At 37.7% G+C, this 14233-nt stretch overlaps 1 protein-coding gene across 1 annotated transcript in view; it reads left to right on the top strand.

The window, feature by feature from the left end:
- rims4 (regulating synaptic membrane exocytosis 4) overlaps positions 1 to 4581 on the top strand; it is a 53060-nt gene extending 48479 nt beyond the window's left edge. Inside the window, exon 6 of the mRNA XM_041979058.1 lies at positions 1245 to 4581. Coding sequence (XP_041834992.1) covers positions 1245 to 1463 — 219 coding nt within the window. The 3' untranslated portion in view covers positions 1464 to 4581. The remainder of the gene's footprint in view (positions 1 to 1244) is intronic.
- The last annotated feature ends 9652 nt before the right edge of the window (positions 4582 to 14233 follow it).

Genomic DNA, 14233 nt, shown 5'->3' with positions numbered 1-14233 from the left:
TGTGCAATTATGTGTTAGAAATAGCCAAGTCCTCAAATTATCATTAAAATCTAAGAGAGCACTGCTCTAATCATATGTTGCATGTGTATTGCTTAAGGTTAGGTAATGGGTGAAAGAAAAAATGTGTAGAGAAAATAACTTGACTCTTGACTCCTTATGGTGTTTTTTAAAGGAAACATTCAAGAATGAAAGCCAAGGGTGAAATAAACAGCTCCATACTGACCTTTGGCAGACTTTCAAATGTACCAAAGGCTAACTGAGCATGCGAATTGCATCCTGTTTCTCCTCTGAGCTCCTTCCAGCCAGTAAAATCTGTCCGATGTTGACTCTTGTCTCATCCCTTCCTCTGTTACTCTCTCTTTCTTTTCCTGGCTTCCTCTGATGCGCTCTTGCATTTCTTTGCTGAATCGGCCATTGTTGGCATTCAAAATAGGCCTGTGTTGATATCCAGTTGCTGGTGTGTGGTTCTGTCAGTGTGAATGGCTATGACAGCGACCTGAGTGGTAATTGGATTAATCCTACTATGGGATTCTGACATCTCTTCATTCATCCCAGAGGGTTCAGTTCTGAAGCTCACTTGAAGGCTGGCTTATGTGGCTCTGCATTTCCATTTGTCATACTAAACACTAAAACCGCCTTTCTGCTCTTTGATCATTCACTTCTCCATCTCATTTTTCGCTTTGTTTTTCCTAATTTGTTGTAGCTGAGGTCAGACCTTCTCTTTGAATAAGTGATCATAGGCAGACCAACAGTTTCTCCTTCTTTAGAAAAGAAAGGGAACAGATTGAAACAGGCCCCAGAGTCTCAATGGAAATTGCTTGCAGACACTTGGTATGCTGGGATGCACAGACACATAAGACCCCCACACCAGAGAACATATGCACTGATGGATATTGATTATTTGTCTACCACCTGACAAGATATGGTGCCATCTGAGATGGGTCTTGATGTTATCAGGACATCGGGGACAGAGGACACTGAATACAAAAACAAACACACAAATCCCTTCCTTTGACAAACACATGCAAACCTCTCTATTTACTTTGACGCATCAGCCTGCTCTGTAAGAGAGGGAAATATTTATGAACCAGTTTTGCTGCTGAAGTAATCCCAAACCAAATATGTAGTTATGATAATTAACATGGAATATTAATTACCTGTAACCTCGGCAGCAAAAGATCTGTTTCGAGTGATCTTTGGTTTTTAGAAATACACCATGATTTTCCTCCTTTCTTTCTCTTTAGGTGATTGTTTGGGGAAACTACGGACGAATGGATCGCAAATGCTTCATGGGTGTAGCTCGAATCCTGTTGGAGGAGCTGGACCTCAGCACAATGGTGATTGGCTGGTATAAGCTGTTCCCTACTTCCTCAATGGTGGACCCAAGAATGGCCCCACTCATTCGCCACTCGTCCCAAATGTCCCTGGAGAGCACCATTGGGCCCTGTTGTGACAGATCATAAGACTCATGTGAAACTGAGATGCTATTGCTAAACCACATGTTTTTATATATGCTGTTGTCCTGCAACTGGGTCAGCCAGGCATTACTGCCCCCAGAGCAGGTAGGTGGTAATGTAACTATCTCTCAAGGGCACTTTTACAGGTCCAACCATTCTAGGGATTCATTACAAATCAGCTGGTTGTCCTGCATTCATTTGCAATGTATAAAAATTCTTTTAATATTGTATCATATTGTTTCCCAAGACTCATGGGAAGTGCATTTCTTGTGCTGTTGCGAACAAGTGTCCCTACACTCCAAGAGAAATTTAGCTGTCTTCAGATCTTTTGATGGAAAAAAAAAACAAAAAAACAAAAACCTGCCTAATGAGATACTTCAAAGCAGGATTCGGTTGCCAACACCGATCACATTCTGTTGGGACCACAGTATACAGCGGGCTCAGCTTTGCTTCAGCTTCTCGCCTTCTTCACATCCTACATGCACTTCTCATTCCCAGGACTGCATGCCATCTCTCTGCGTCCTCATTAGGGTCTGAACAACCTCTGAGTGTTGTCTGTCTATCCACAAATTTGGACAAAAAGACAGGCTGCATAAGACTTTTGGCAAAACCAGTCTAACTGATGGTGAATGGATAATGGATGTGCATGCAGCAGGACTAAGGAATTATTTGTTGTAACATACCAGGACACCTCAGCTTCAAATACTTAAGATGCTTGTTTGTTTGTTTGTTTTTTTTTTGTTTGTTTGTTTGTCTGTTTTTGTGTGTGCTCTTCGTTTGGCCCATGATTATTCAACTCATTTTGTAATGTTAAGAATGCAGGTGGAGTAAACTTGATGAAAGCCTCTTCAAACTCCCGGAAGGATCTAAATCGTGGTCTAAAATTGAGAATTCAGCGTAGTACTGATTTTTATTGATTCCAGTTTGTTAGAGCAGCAGTTCATTACATTTTACCTGCAATGCCAGGTGCATGTTAGTTCATGAGTAGCTACATTTTCTTAATCCCCAAAATCACATGCAGTTATGGCTCCGCAGTCTGCAAGCAATGACTCAGTCATATTTTGTTGAGGGTGCTTTTCAATCAAATTAGCCAGGACTGCAATTGGCTGGAATGAAAATATGCAACCTTGAGGCATTACCAAAACAAACAAAATGAAAGTTATTGAAAATTAAAATTTAAGCTGCCTGTTTAATCAGGTAGTAGCACATCAATTAAAGCAGATCAGAGATTTCCTCCTGATGCTACCAAACATAAGTACAACCAGGGCTACTTATTAAAAGTTTGATTATCTGAATCTTTTTTCTATGGCCTGTGGCTTTTTCTAAGTCTATGGACTTGTTTAAACACATAGCAGCTAATGATAGCATGAAATTATAAATGCATGAAATTAGCAGTTTTAAATCTTTTTGAACCCTTTTTTCCAGCTTGTACCCAGCATGAAACAGTCGGGCTTAAAAAGAGCCTGAAATGTTAAAGCTTTGTCCCCATTCTTCGGTTCTGCTCTGTGTTTTTTTTTTTAAATATTGACATTAAACCTTCTTTTGCAGGTCACACCAAGTGTAAGGGTCAGTCTAGTTCTTGAGTTGTAGCTCTGAGACAGCAGCTGGTACAAAATGAATATCTATGAGAACCCTAGCCTGGCTTATAAAGAAAAGACAACTTGCTGTGTATAATTGTAGTTGGGAATGCTCTTTATTTAATACTCTAGAAGTAGATTTTTATTTGTCCACTTTTAATTTATTTATTTATTTATTTTTAGCTTTGGCTAAGAGTTGTCTAATAACAATTTCTACAGTGCCAATTTCTACCAGCAAGTGTCTTCTCCTTCCTCTTCTTCAATTACCTTGTGGCATGTGCCATGGGGAGGGAGGAACAGAAACACCAACTCACAACATGTAACAGCAGTCTTCAGGCTGAGAAGAGTAGCATCCCTTTTATTCTAAATTACAGCTCCAGTCCACAGAAAGCCACCTGGTGATTAGCCATGCTACGACTCAGATTGGAGGGAGGAAGAGAGGGAGGAATCGCAAAGAAAGGAGGAAAGAGCACGCAATGTGCTTTGCATCATCCAAACAAAGGATCCGAATGGGCTTTGACATCAGGTTTTAAAGACTTTCAAAAAAGAAAACAAACATGGGATGAATTTAAAGGGAACACAATGTGCACACTGTATTTTGAGTTAAAAGTACATGTATTTTTATTTTGGCACTTTATGATTCTTAATATCGTTTTATATGTAAATATTACTATTTTTAGTGTCTTTTGGAGTGAGCCAAAGTTAATCTGTAATGATTTAGTTGATAAATGTCTAAAGTCAGTGGGAAGGAAGTGACATCCTTGCTAGTTATTATAAGACTTGTAGCATTAGCTCGTAGCATCCGCATGACTGATTAAAACTTAAATTAATTAGCAAGACTAAGCATGGGCTATAAGCTACAAAGAAGGATGAGAAAATAAAAAAAAGTGTGTTGGTCTCCGAAGCAACATCAGCTGAGGAACATATCTATGTAGCAATTTCATTCTGATGTTCACAAAGTTGAGAAATTTTAGTATTAACTTCTTTCTTATCAATAAATCACAGAGGGAAGATGTAAAATTGAAATATGTATTTATTTTTGCCAATTTTCCTTTAATCTTAGAGTGAAGATTTGAACAAATTGATTCAGAAACTGATCGCCCAGTAGAGAGTAAATTTCTTTTAGAAACTTTGCAAAAATCAGTCTCTGCTTTCCCAGTAGCAATGATGCAGGGATTTTAATGCTCTGTTTCCAAACAAATTAGCCACATTCTGTAAAGCAATAAAGCATCCAGTCACTGTCATTATTTCCACCCAGGACACAAACCTATCTTGTGGTTTTCATGCAGTCAGTTTTGTCAGTTCTAATATTTAATGAGAAATCTTAAGTTTTATGTGGCATCTGTTTTGTATGTATCATGACTGTAATCACATCAACACATTAATGATAATTAGCCGGTTTTTTGATGAAAAAGTTGAGGCAGAGGTTAAAAAAGGTTCAAGGGGCCGATCAGGCTCCACCCACTATTCCAAATCAACCATGCTGAAAATCAAAATGGAAGAAAGTGTTTCACTGGACCTTTCTGAGCCCAGGATGCATGAGTAGCACTTTGTATTGTTTTCCAGGAAAGCAGTTTATTATTATTATTATTATTATTACTTTATTTGGTCCAGACATGGGAGGTGCATTGGTGTAGTTTTTAGCACTGTTTCCTCTCACATTATGACCGTTTCTGGTTCGAATCTTGGCAGGGGCCTTTCTTTCTGGTGTTTATATGTTTTCCATGTTCCTGCATTATTCCGGCTTCCTCCCATCATCCCACAAACATGTGTGTTAGGTTAGTTTTTTATTTTAAAATTGACTGTAATGTGTGATAGTGAGTGTTTATGTCGACCGTGGGGATAGACCTCAGAGTCTGTCCCTGTACAGAATAAAGCGGGTATAGGAAGTAAATGACTGAATGGTCATACAACTGGTATGTAGGTGGGATTTTGTACAATACATGTATGATCATTCAATTTAGTCCTTTTTTTCCTTTCTTGTTTTTTTTTTTTAACTCATTCCAAAGGGAGGGTCACCTGGTCTCAGAGTATGTAAAAAATGAATGAGCTAAAGTTCAATTTCCCATTAAACATAAGAATAATAAAGCAGATTTTTTATGGAATTACATTGAAACTCATATGTCAATATAACATTAATAATTAAACTGCCAGGTAGTAAGAACAAAATAAACTATTTTCTAAACTGAAGTGATTTTTAGAAAAGTCAGTTTAAACATATACATGTTAAAGTCTTTTTAAAATTATTCCTCTAAACATAATCCAATGTGTTTCTTTCTGTTTTTTGGAGCCAAAATTTTGATTTATTTGAGGGCTCATTTCCAGATTAGGACCAAGAAAACAAAAACATTGATACTCTTGGTATTCAGTCAGTAAGGCAGAGTTTCAGTCTGCTGGCATGACTGCTGCCTTTCTCAAACAGAAGTCACAGAATTACTACGTGATCTGGGTTTAGTTCAATAAAAATCATAATGAGAATTATATATTCTGTTTAAAGTTATAATAAATGTCCTGTCTATCCATGTTTAACTGGTAGCACCCTCTATAACACAAAGCAACTCATTTGATAAAGAATGAATCAATCACTTGGGTGTACAACCTAAACAGCTTCTCTTACACTTCCTTTCCTGGCAGCAGTACCTTGTGCATGCAGTGAACCATGACTTCTCTATGATGGCTGCAGCTGCACACTCTGGCATTTACATTTGATATTAATACATATACAGTTCACATTGGCAAAAATGTTTATTCACTCATTGTTTGTCAGAGACTGAATATGTGCCAACAACACAGACAGGTTTAAAAATTATTGGGTTTTTTTTTGGAGTTGATTCTCTAATTTTGGTCATCAAAAATGTTCTTTTAGTTTGTTTGTGATGATGTACTTGTAAGGACAAATGAATGAGCTATTAAACTGTACATGTTATAGTTCACATACTCAGCACCAAAAATGTACTGTTGCATTCCCTTTGATTGTGTCTGTTACTTGGATGTTAAAATGTTTGCTTCTATCAATTGTAATGTTAAGTAGAGGCCTTAAAACACACAATATACATTTTGTCAGGGCTAAGGACAAAGAATTGTCACACTATCTTATTAAAAGGAAGCAAAAAAGTATTACATTCACCATGTCAACTCATTACCTATAGTATAAGTGTCATCTATGGAAACAAGTATGTTTGTGTGTTCTTAATTAATTTTTAAATTACTAATATTTCAAATGACTATTTCTCATACACTGATATTTGTGTTTTCCCAAGCTTCTTAGTTTGGGCTTAAATAAACGTACATAGCAAAAGAAGTAGGTTTTTTTTTTTTTTTTTTTTTTTTGCAGCATAGATATTCAAAGATTCTGACCTGTTTCTAAACAAGACTTACTTTGTAAACTTAAAAAACTATGCTATTCTGTGTTGTTTTTGGATGCACATTATGGTACTTTGTGGTTTCAAATCAACAGATTAAAATGAAAAAAGAGAAAGGAAATGTAATCAAGTGTGAGAATTATACCTGAGTATTGTTGTCCTTTTGCATTTGTTTAGGTTGCATTTCTGTAAAACAGACATTTCTGCTAGCATCGGTGGCATCTCACATATCTGCACATCGCACCAGTAGGGAGAACCATCCACAGATAAACATATGAGACACCCAGAGTGTTCTGTTCATATTTATTTAGGTTTTCTTGCCCATCAGGTGCAACGTCACTTGACTGAGCATTAACTTTTAACTGTAAGCTGAACATAACAACAGATGTGCTCAGGAAATTAAAGAAATGGAGATAAACAGCATGAACTGGTGGGTTCCATGGATGTTCAGAGTAAAAGATGCGCCCCTACATTCCAATCAAAGCTAATGGCTTGGAAACCATTTTGCCTTAGTGTTTAAGTGCTACGCTCCTTCTCTGGCCAACTCAGTGGACTGCCTGCTGGCTCACCCATGATAAGCATGATAATTAATCATTTATAGATGCAGCTCTTGTGACTTGAATACTGACCACTAAAAAGGGGGGTTTAATGTTTAGAAAGCATACTCTGGACACAATGTGACTTGCCATACTGACTGTCACATCTCACATTCACCATGTGGTTACTTTAAATAGACAAATGTGAAAAAAGCTAGAAAGGATAGAATTTAAAGTTTCAAAACACTACAAAGGCATTAAAGTAGAGCTGATGTCAAAATTTTATACACTGAACCATTGCAGATTGTAGACGGTTATAACCTAATGTGGATGCATGGTTTTACTTCTGCAAGTTCCGGTGGCTAATTAAAACAGGTTCAAAGAGCAATTATCACTTTTTCCATTTTATTTAAAAGTGGATAAAGTGCCTCAGCACACAGAACATCCACTCAAACAATTGACTATGTTGGCACTCCATGTCTGCAGGCAGCCAGCCTGTGTTTTAGTCCTGGTCTGTGGTCATGTGCAGGATCTAATCCCCTCTAGAGACATCAATCAGCTCACCCTGAAAATAGCAAGGCTATATCTACAATGGTTTCACAAGTAAAATACATCTATTTTTGTGCATGTGGTTCACCCAGAGCAAACGCTGGTGCACAGACAAAGTCTGTGTCTGTTTTTGCAGATGAGCAACCTAAAAGCAAATCCCTTTGAAGTCCATATAATTTTCCTCAGAAGCACATAGGTTTTACTCATTAGAAAGAGACTTTGTGTCCATTTCTTTTGGAGTGACAGTGTGTACATTTTTAGACATAAATCATGTTTTATCCTGGGGAAAAGGAAGGAGGAGTGGGAGGATGAAAGCAAGATGCACCTCCTCCATGGCTCTCATGAAACAGTGGTTGGTGGATCCCAAAAGCAACACATTTCCTCTAGTCTGCTGTGATGTAGCAGCAGGGGTTGTCAAACTTTCTTCTTTTCCCCTTAAGACACCACAAACCCCCCGCCCCCACCTGTACTCTCCTCGCTAAATCACCCTCATAAAAGTGTTCCCCCGTATGCCATCTGGTAAATCCTCTCATCTGAAGCATCCCACATTAGCATGAGTGAATACATTCTCAGTTTGGGTGACCCCTGATGAGAATCAAAGTGCCATCATGTTTCATAAATTTCTGTCTCTATCTGTCTCTTAACACTATTTATTGTAAATGTGTCTCCTACCTTTATGTGTGAGCTTATCAGTCACATACTGTCAGTCTTACACTGGTGTCAACACACATTTAAACTCTAACTAAAACGTATATGTAGACACTTCTGATACAAAGCCATAATATCTAGAACATTAACAGCCTTAAATTGTTTGTTCTAAAACCTTTGACTTTCCAATCTTGCCATTTCCCAAAAGCCCCCTAATATACTTGGTGATGTTTTGGTTTTGGGAGACGATGAGAAAGTTTTACAGGCCTTCTCAAGTTGTCAGGGACATATAATATGGGCAACTTTTGGAAGCAATGTTGAAGGCAAATAATTTTTTCCTTTGTTGAGAGCATGTATCCAGGGAAGAACTGCCAAATATGTATTTGCTTTTTGACCCACATCTTCATTTGGGTAAACACCTGTCCTCAAGTTTTCTACTCTGTCTGACACCAGAAAAAAACAAAATAAACAAAAAACAAAAAAACTTGTTGCTTTAGAGCAAAATTAGGCATCCATTTGAAAATGTAATCCTTTTTCACTATCTGTAGATAAGTGTTAACAAATGCACTAAGCAGCAAAAGCCTGTCTGCATTGCTTTTCATTAGTTGCTCATGTTTTACTATCTTGAAGACCTGAATGTTACCAGAAAAGTGAGAAAATGTTGTAAGTATAGTTTTGTTCACTGTACTCATTTAGATACGAAAAGAGAAAAATATATTTGCAGATTCTTTCTGTTGTCGAGTAAATGCACAATTTGGTGTATTGTTATTCTGTTTCAGCTGTCAATAAAATAGTTTAACTCCATCGTTCGATGTCTTTATTTTTCTTTATATGCATCTAGCTGTTGAATTTGTGGTGGTGATATTGTGTGGAAGTCATCAGAGACAACACCGTTTTATGTGGATTTACTGGTGGAATGTACTTTTCCATGTACAGTATGTAATGGGGAAAAAATATTTGTCCTTTCATCTTTATCTAAGTAAACAGGATGAAACTTTGGGCCTTTCTTTAGTACATGCACTCACATATACCCCTGTGATAACTGTGGTCACATTAGAGAGACATGAGAAATAAATTATCTTTACATTAATAATCTGGATAACCAGGTGGAAATATTTACAACAAGTTTTAAAAGGTCCATAGAAAGGTATGTTGGTTGTTTTGGGGTGCATTATGTGGAGTCTGATGTTTGACCACAATGTCTTGCAAGGCTTGCGCCATGACGGTAGCTGTCAGGATGCTGAAGTTGGGGCTTGGGTCTGTCTCGACATGAACTGTGCTCTTCCTCTTTATGAAAAAGTCTAAAATACCTCCCTTTCCTTTTATTCTTATACCTTCCTATACAAGAGTCAGAAAATGTTGTAACTTTAGTTATGTTAACGGCACTCATTTAGATAAAAAAAAAAAAAAAAAGAGATAGCATGGTAACGGGCTATATTTCTCCACATTTTTATGTTGTAGCTTACTTTAGATTCAACTACTAACCTTGCTAGCCTCCTGTTTAAATTAAAATGGGTCATGTAGCTCTTGCTTCTTTGCTAAGTAAATTGGATAGTCAGGCACTCTTTGCACATTCTTTATAATTTAAGCTCCAATGTGAAAATCTTGATTAATTGAGTTGATATTCTTCATTACACTCACTAAAAATGGTTTCCAATATAAACTTATATTAATATAGTGCTTCCATAGAACTAGATTAGCACTGCTGTGTTGCTTCATGCTAACGTTAGATTAACAACCTTACATAAAATTAGTAGATAAACTTGCACAGGGACAAAATCTATTCTAGAAATGTGCAACCAATTGTCATCACTAATTAGAAAACTACTTTGAAATTGACTTCAAACTGGTGTAGGGAGACCTGTACCTGGGGTGTCCAATCAGATTTCAGAGATGACCAGTGCCACCCCTTTAGCACTACCCCTGGTCTGAGTTAACCTAAAACAGAGAAAGCTTTTACCTCGCATGGTCAGAAATGAATCGGCTGTAATATTAGCTCGAGCACAAAAGCCTCAGACTGCAACTCTCAAGGTGTTTCTGTAGGTTTTGCAGCATTCATTATATTAAGTTGACTTCTAGTTTCAGTCTTGGCCTTTCTAACACTAACAGGAAACAAATTTTGCCAGGATATACTGGTGTAACAATCCAATGTTAAAGCCCCATTACTGAACTTTGGCAGATTTTCACACTTGGATACTTCATATGATGGCTAATTCAACATTCCTCTTGCATCCTGTCTTTTCTCTGAGCTCTCTCCAGCCTGTAAAAGTCAGCCCAATGTTTACTCTTGTTTCATCTCTTGCTCTTTCACTTTCTCTCTTTCTTGTCCTGGCTTCTTCTGATAATGTCTTCTTAGGTGTCTTTGCTGAATCAACCATGGTGCATGTTTAAAATGACCAATGATATGGAGTTACTGGCATGTGACAGGATGGTGTGAAACAAAAGGCTGGTGTAAAATGATGCTGTGGGACGAAGAAATATTTGTGAATTGTGGTTTCTCAGCCTTAGGACACCACAGGACGACAACAGCTCCAGGAATGTGTATAATAATGGTGCGTTCTAGTTGTCCTCGGACCATGGAATTTTTCTGGAAATTACATAGTTATCTTGTTTTTCCAAGCAGCAAACTAGTAAGTTTCAGAGGACCCCGAGATTCCAGATTTAAATATGGCGCCCACTACCACTTGTAGTCAATTGTTGTCTTCATTAAAAAAATTTAATGAAAAAATTTAATTTAATGCAAGTAAATGCCTAGTGAGAATTATGTGGAATTCAATAGAATCAAACTAAAGGGAAGATAGTTGTTATACCATCTGAGTTGCGTGGCGCTTGTTGTCTGCCATGTTTTCAGCTGTTGTTGAGTACGAACAAAATAGGACACCTTAAACATATCTGAGATGCAATAAGTCCTGATTAAATACCAGTATTTTGTACATTGGGATGAGAAAGGTTTATTATTTTCTCTATCAATGAAATGTTCTGTAATGCTGGCTGCAACACAATCTCAAACCATGAACGTTCCATCCTGTTGCTCAGACACTGATGAGGTGTTCGTTTTATGAAATTCTGCACCATTTTTTAAACAAATTCCATCTTGTTAATTTCCGCTCAAAGAGTTGTCTTTCGCTTCCTCACAATATTGTTTCCAGACCGAACCATGATTTTCTGATATTGGAGGCCAATGGTTTTCCTGACTTTTAAACTTGATCCTGTTTTAATACTGTTTTTAGCTAATCTTCTTTCTCTTTTGTTTTTAAAGTTAAATTATGCTTTTTATTTTCTGTAAAGCAGTGTGACTCACCCTGGCATTGAATTGTGCTAAACAAATAAACTTATCTCGGCTTGCCTCCTGATGACTGTTCATCTTTTACAAGACTATACGTGCAAAACTGCAGAATCTGCAAACGTCTTCCTAGGGGTCTTTTGCAGTAAAACAGGGATTCTGATTTGACTTTCTTGCAATCTAAGATGAAACTTTCTCACAAATTTTTCTTGGTCTTCCAGATCTCAGCTGGTGTGCAATAACATTATGTACTTATGGAAGGGATATAACATGTGGAGAATGGAAATGAATCCTGCAAAGCAAGAGAAGGCCATAAGAAGATTGAAACCACTTAGAGGTCTTTTATCACACAAACATTTGCATGAACCTCCTTTTTCTTCATTTTTAAATTTAAATCATGCAAAATAAATACAAAATAACCTTCAAGTATAATGATGTTGCTTAATGTGTGGAAAACAATGTTTCATTTTTAAGGCATTTAGGACATCAGTTCTTCTCCAGGGGTGGTGAAACTTTTGCATGACAGTTTATTTTTCCTCCCTTTTTTCATCTTTCTTCTTCATCACTTTGTCTCTCTCTTCCTCCGTGTCTATGGCAGATGTCTAGACTCCCTGGTGACCAAACCAATCAGCTTGTATTAAGGTCTCTCCCTCTCATCAAGCACACACAGAGAAGTGTGCCAGGTCCCCCTAGGCACACGCACGCACGCACACACACACACACACACAAACACGCGCACGACTGACTTGCTTGGACATTTGCAGACTGGCAGACAGAAAACACGCTGCATCACACATTCGCACATACAGTATATACAAGTGCAAGTGTGACTTGCACACACAAAGACAGAAAGACAAATTCACACGCTCAAATCAGACGAACTAGCAGGAGGTCTAATGCAAATTGAGACACAAATAATTTCCTCTACAGGAGAAATTACAGTTTTAATGAGACCAAGTTTTACGTCAGTAATGTTGACAGCACATTGGAAGGAACTGTGCTTTGACTTCAATGCTTCAATGCCTGTCTTTAATATTAAAGAATAAAAAAAGAATATCATGTGTCATGTGGTGTGATGAGTCCAGTTTTACCCTGTTTCAGAGTGATGGGAGGATCAGGGTAAGAAAGGAGGCGGATGAAGTGATGCAGCCATCATGCCGAGTGCTTACTGTACAAGCCTGTTGGGGCAGTGCTTTGATCTGGGGTTGCTGCAGTTGGTCAGGTCTAAGTTCAGCAACATTATGTGTCCAAAGAATGAGGTCAGCTGACACCTAAATATACTGAATGACCAGGTTATTCCATAAATGGATTTTTTTTTTTCAGAAGGCATGGGTATATTCCAAGATGTCAGTGTCAGCATTCATGGGGCTAAAATTGTGAAGGACTGGTTCAGGGAGCATGAGACATCATTTTCACACATGGATTGGCCACCACAGAGTCCAGACTAATACCATTGAGAATCTTTGGGATGTGCTGTAGAAAGCCTTTTGCAGCAGCCCAACTCTCCCATCATCAATACAAGACATTGGTAAAATATTAATGCTTTTCTGGTGGAAATAAATCCTGTGACATGGCAGAAACTTATCAACACAATGCTACAGTGAATGCTGCCATAATCAAAGCTAAAGGTGGTCAAATGAAATACTAAAGTGTGACCTTTTTTTTCTTTTTTTTTTCTTTTTCTGGTGACAATTAATTTATTTTGGCCAGGCAGTATTTATACAGCATCCTCCCTGAACAAGGTCCAGTAACCATCACAGTAGCAGACATCAAAGAAAGAATTTAAGGTATAAAGAACTGGACAGCACCTGGCTCAGACATATTCTACGTCTACTCGTTATAAAACCTATAAGTTTACTCTATGAACCCCCAGCAAAACAAATGAACCTACTGCTCAGGGAAGGAACGAATAGTCCGGATCCTGAAAGATCCCAAGAAGATAATAATCCTATCCAACTATCAGCAAATAACCTGTCTCTCCACAACACGGAAGCTTCTGTCGGCATCATAGTTATTACTAAGATAAGTGGGCACATGGGTTAATACATGGCAGCAGCAGAGAAAGGCATTGGTAAGTAAACCAGAGCAACAAAACACAAGCTGCTGGTTGATAGAACTGCAAAATCCGGCAGACAAACCTGTGTACTGCCTAGATTCATTACCAGAGAGCCTATGACTCAGTGGATCCTGGAGTGTCAGAAACTGTACAAGATCAACAACACTCTAAGAGCCTTTTTTGCAAATTGAATGAGGCTGTGATAAACCAGTCTTGAGGCCAACTTCAAGCCAATTGTGCAAGTCTCCATCAAATGTGACATATACCAAGGAGATGTTCTGTCTCCTTGTTCTGCATAGACCCGAACCCTCTCAGCCAATTAATCAACAAGACTAGCAATGGATACTCACTCAGGTATGGGGCCACCTTCAGTCACCTCCTCTACATGGATGTTATCAAGCTGTACGCTAAGAGCAAGAAACTGGTATATTCTGTCATTTAGGCCATGTGCATACCAGTACACATCTGTGCTGATTGATCTAAAGTTGTACGTAAATAAATAAAAAAAGGGAAATTCTTATTTGAGTAAAATCACATAATAATGTTTAGTGTATACTTTGTCTATGAGAATAGTATTTAAAAAGGTACAGCTACAAATATGAAGTGTAATTTCTGATTATGGATTCTTTAATATGAATTCACAAACAAGTGTAAGATAAATGTCAATAATATGTCACAGGATTACAAACATTATTGATGGAGTAGAAGATAAATCGATTACACAAATCGCTCATACATGTGAAGTCCATTTTTTCAGACACAAAA

Source organism: Melanotaenia boesemani, chromosome 3, assembly GCF_017639745.1.
Source record: "Melanotaenia boesemani isolate fMelBoe1 chromosome 3, fMelBoe1.pri, whole genome shotgun sequence".
NCBI lineage: Eukaryota > Metazoa > Chordata > Actinopteri > Atheriniformes > Melanotaeniidae > Melanotaenia > Melanotaenia boesemani.
Note: the sequence above shows the minus strand (reverse complement) of the source record. Positions and strands in the feature narration are given on the sequence as shown.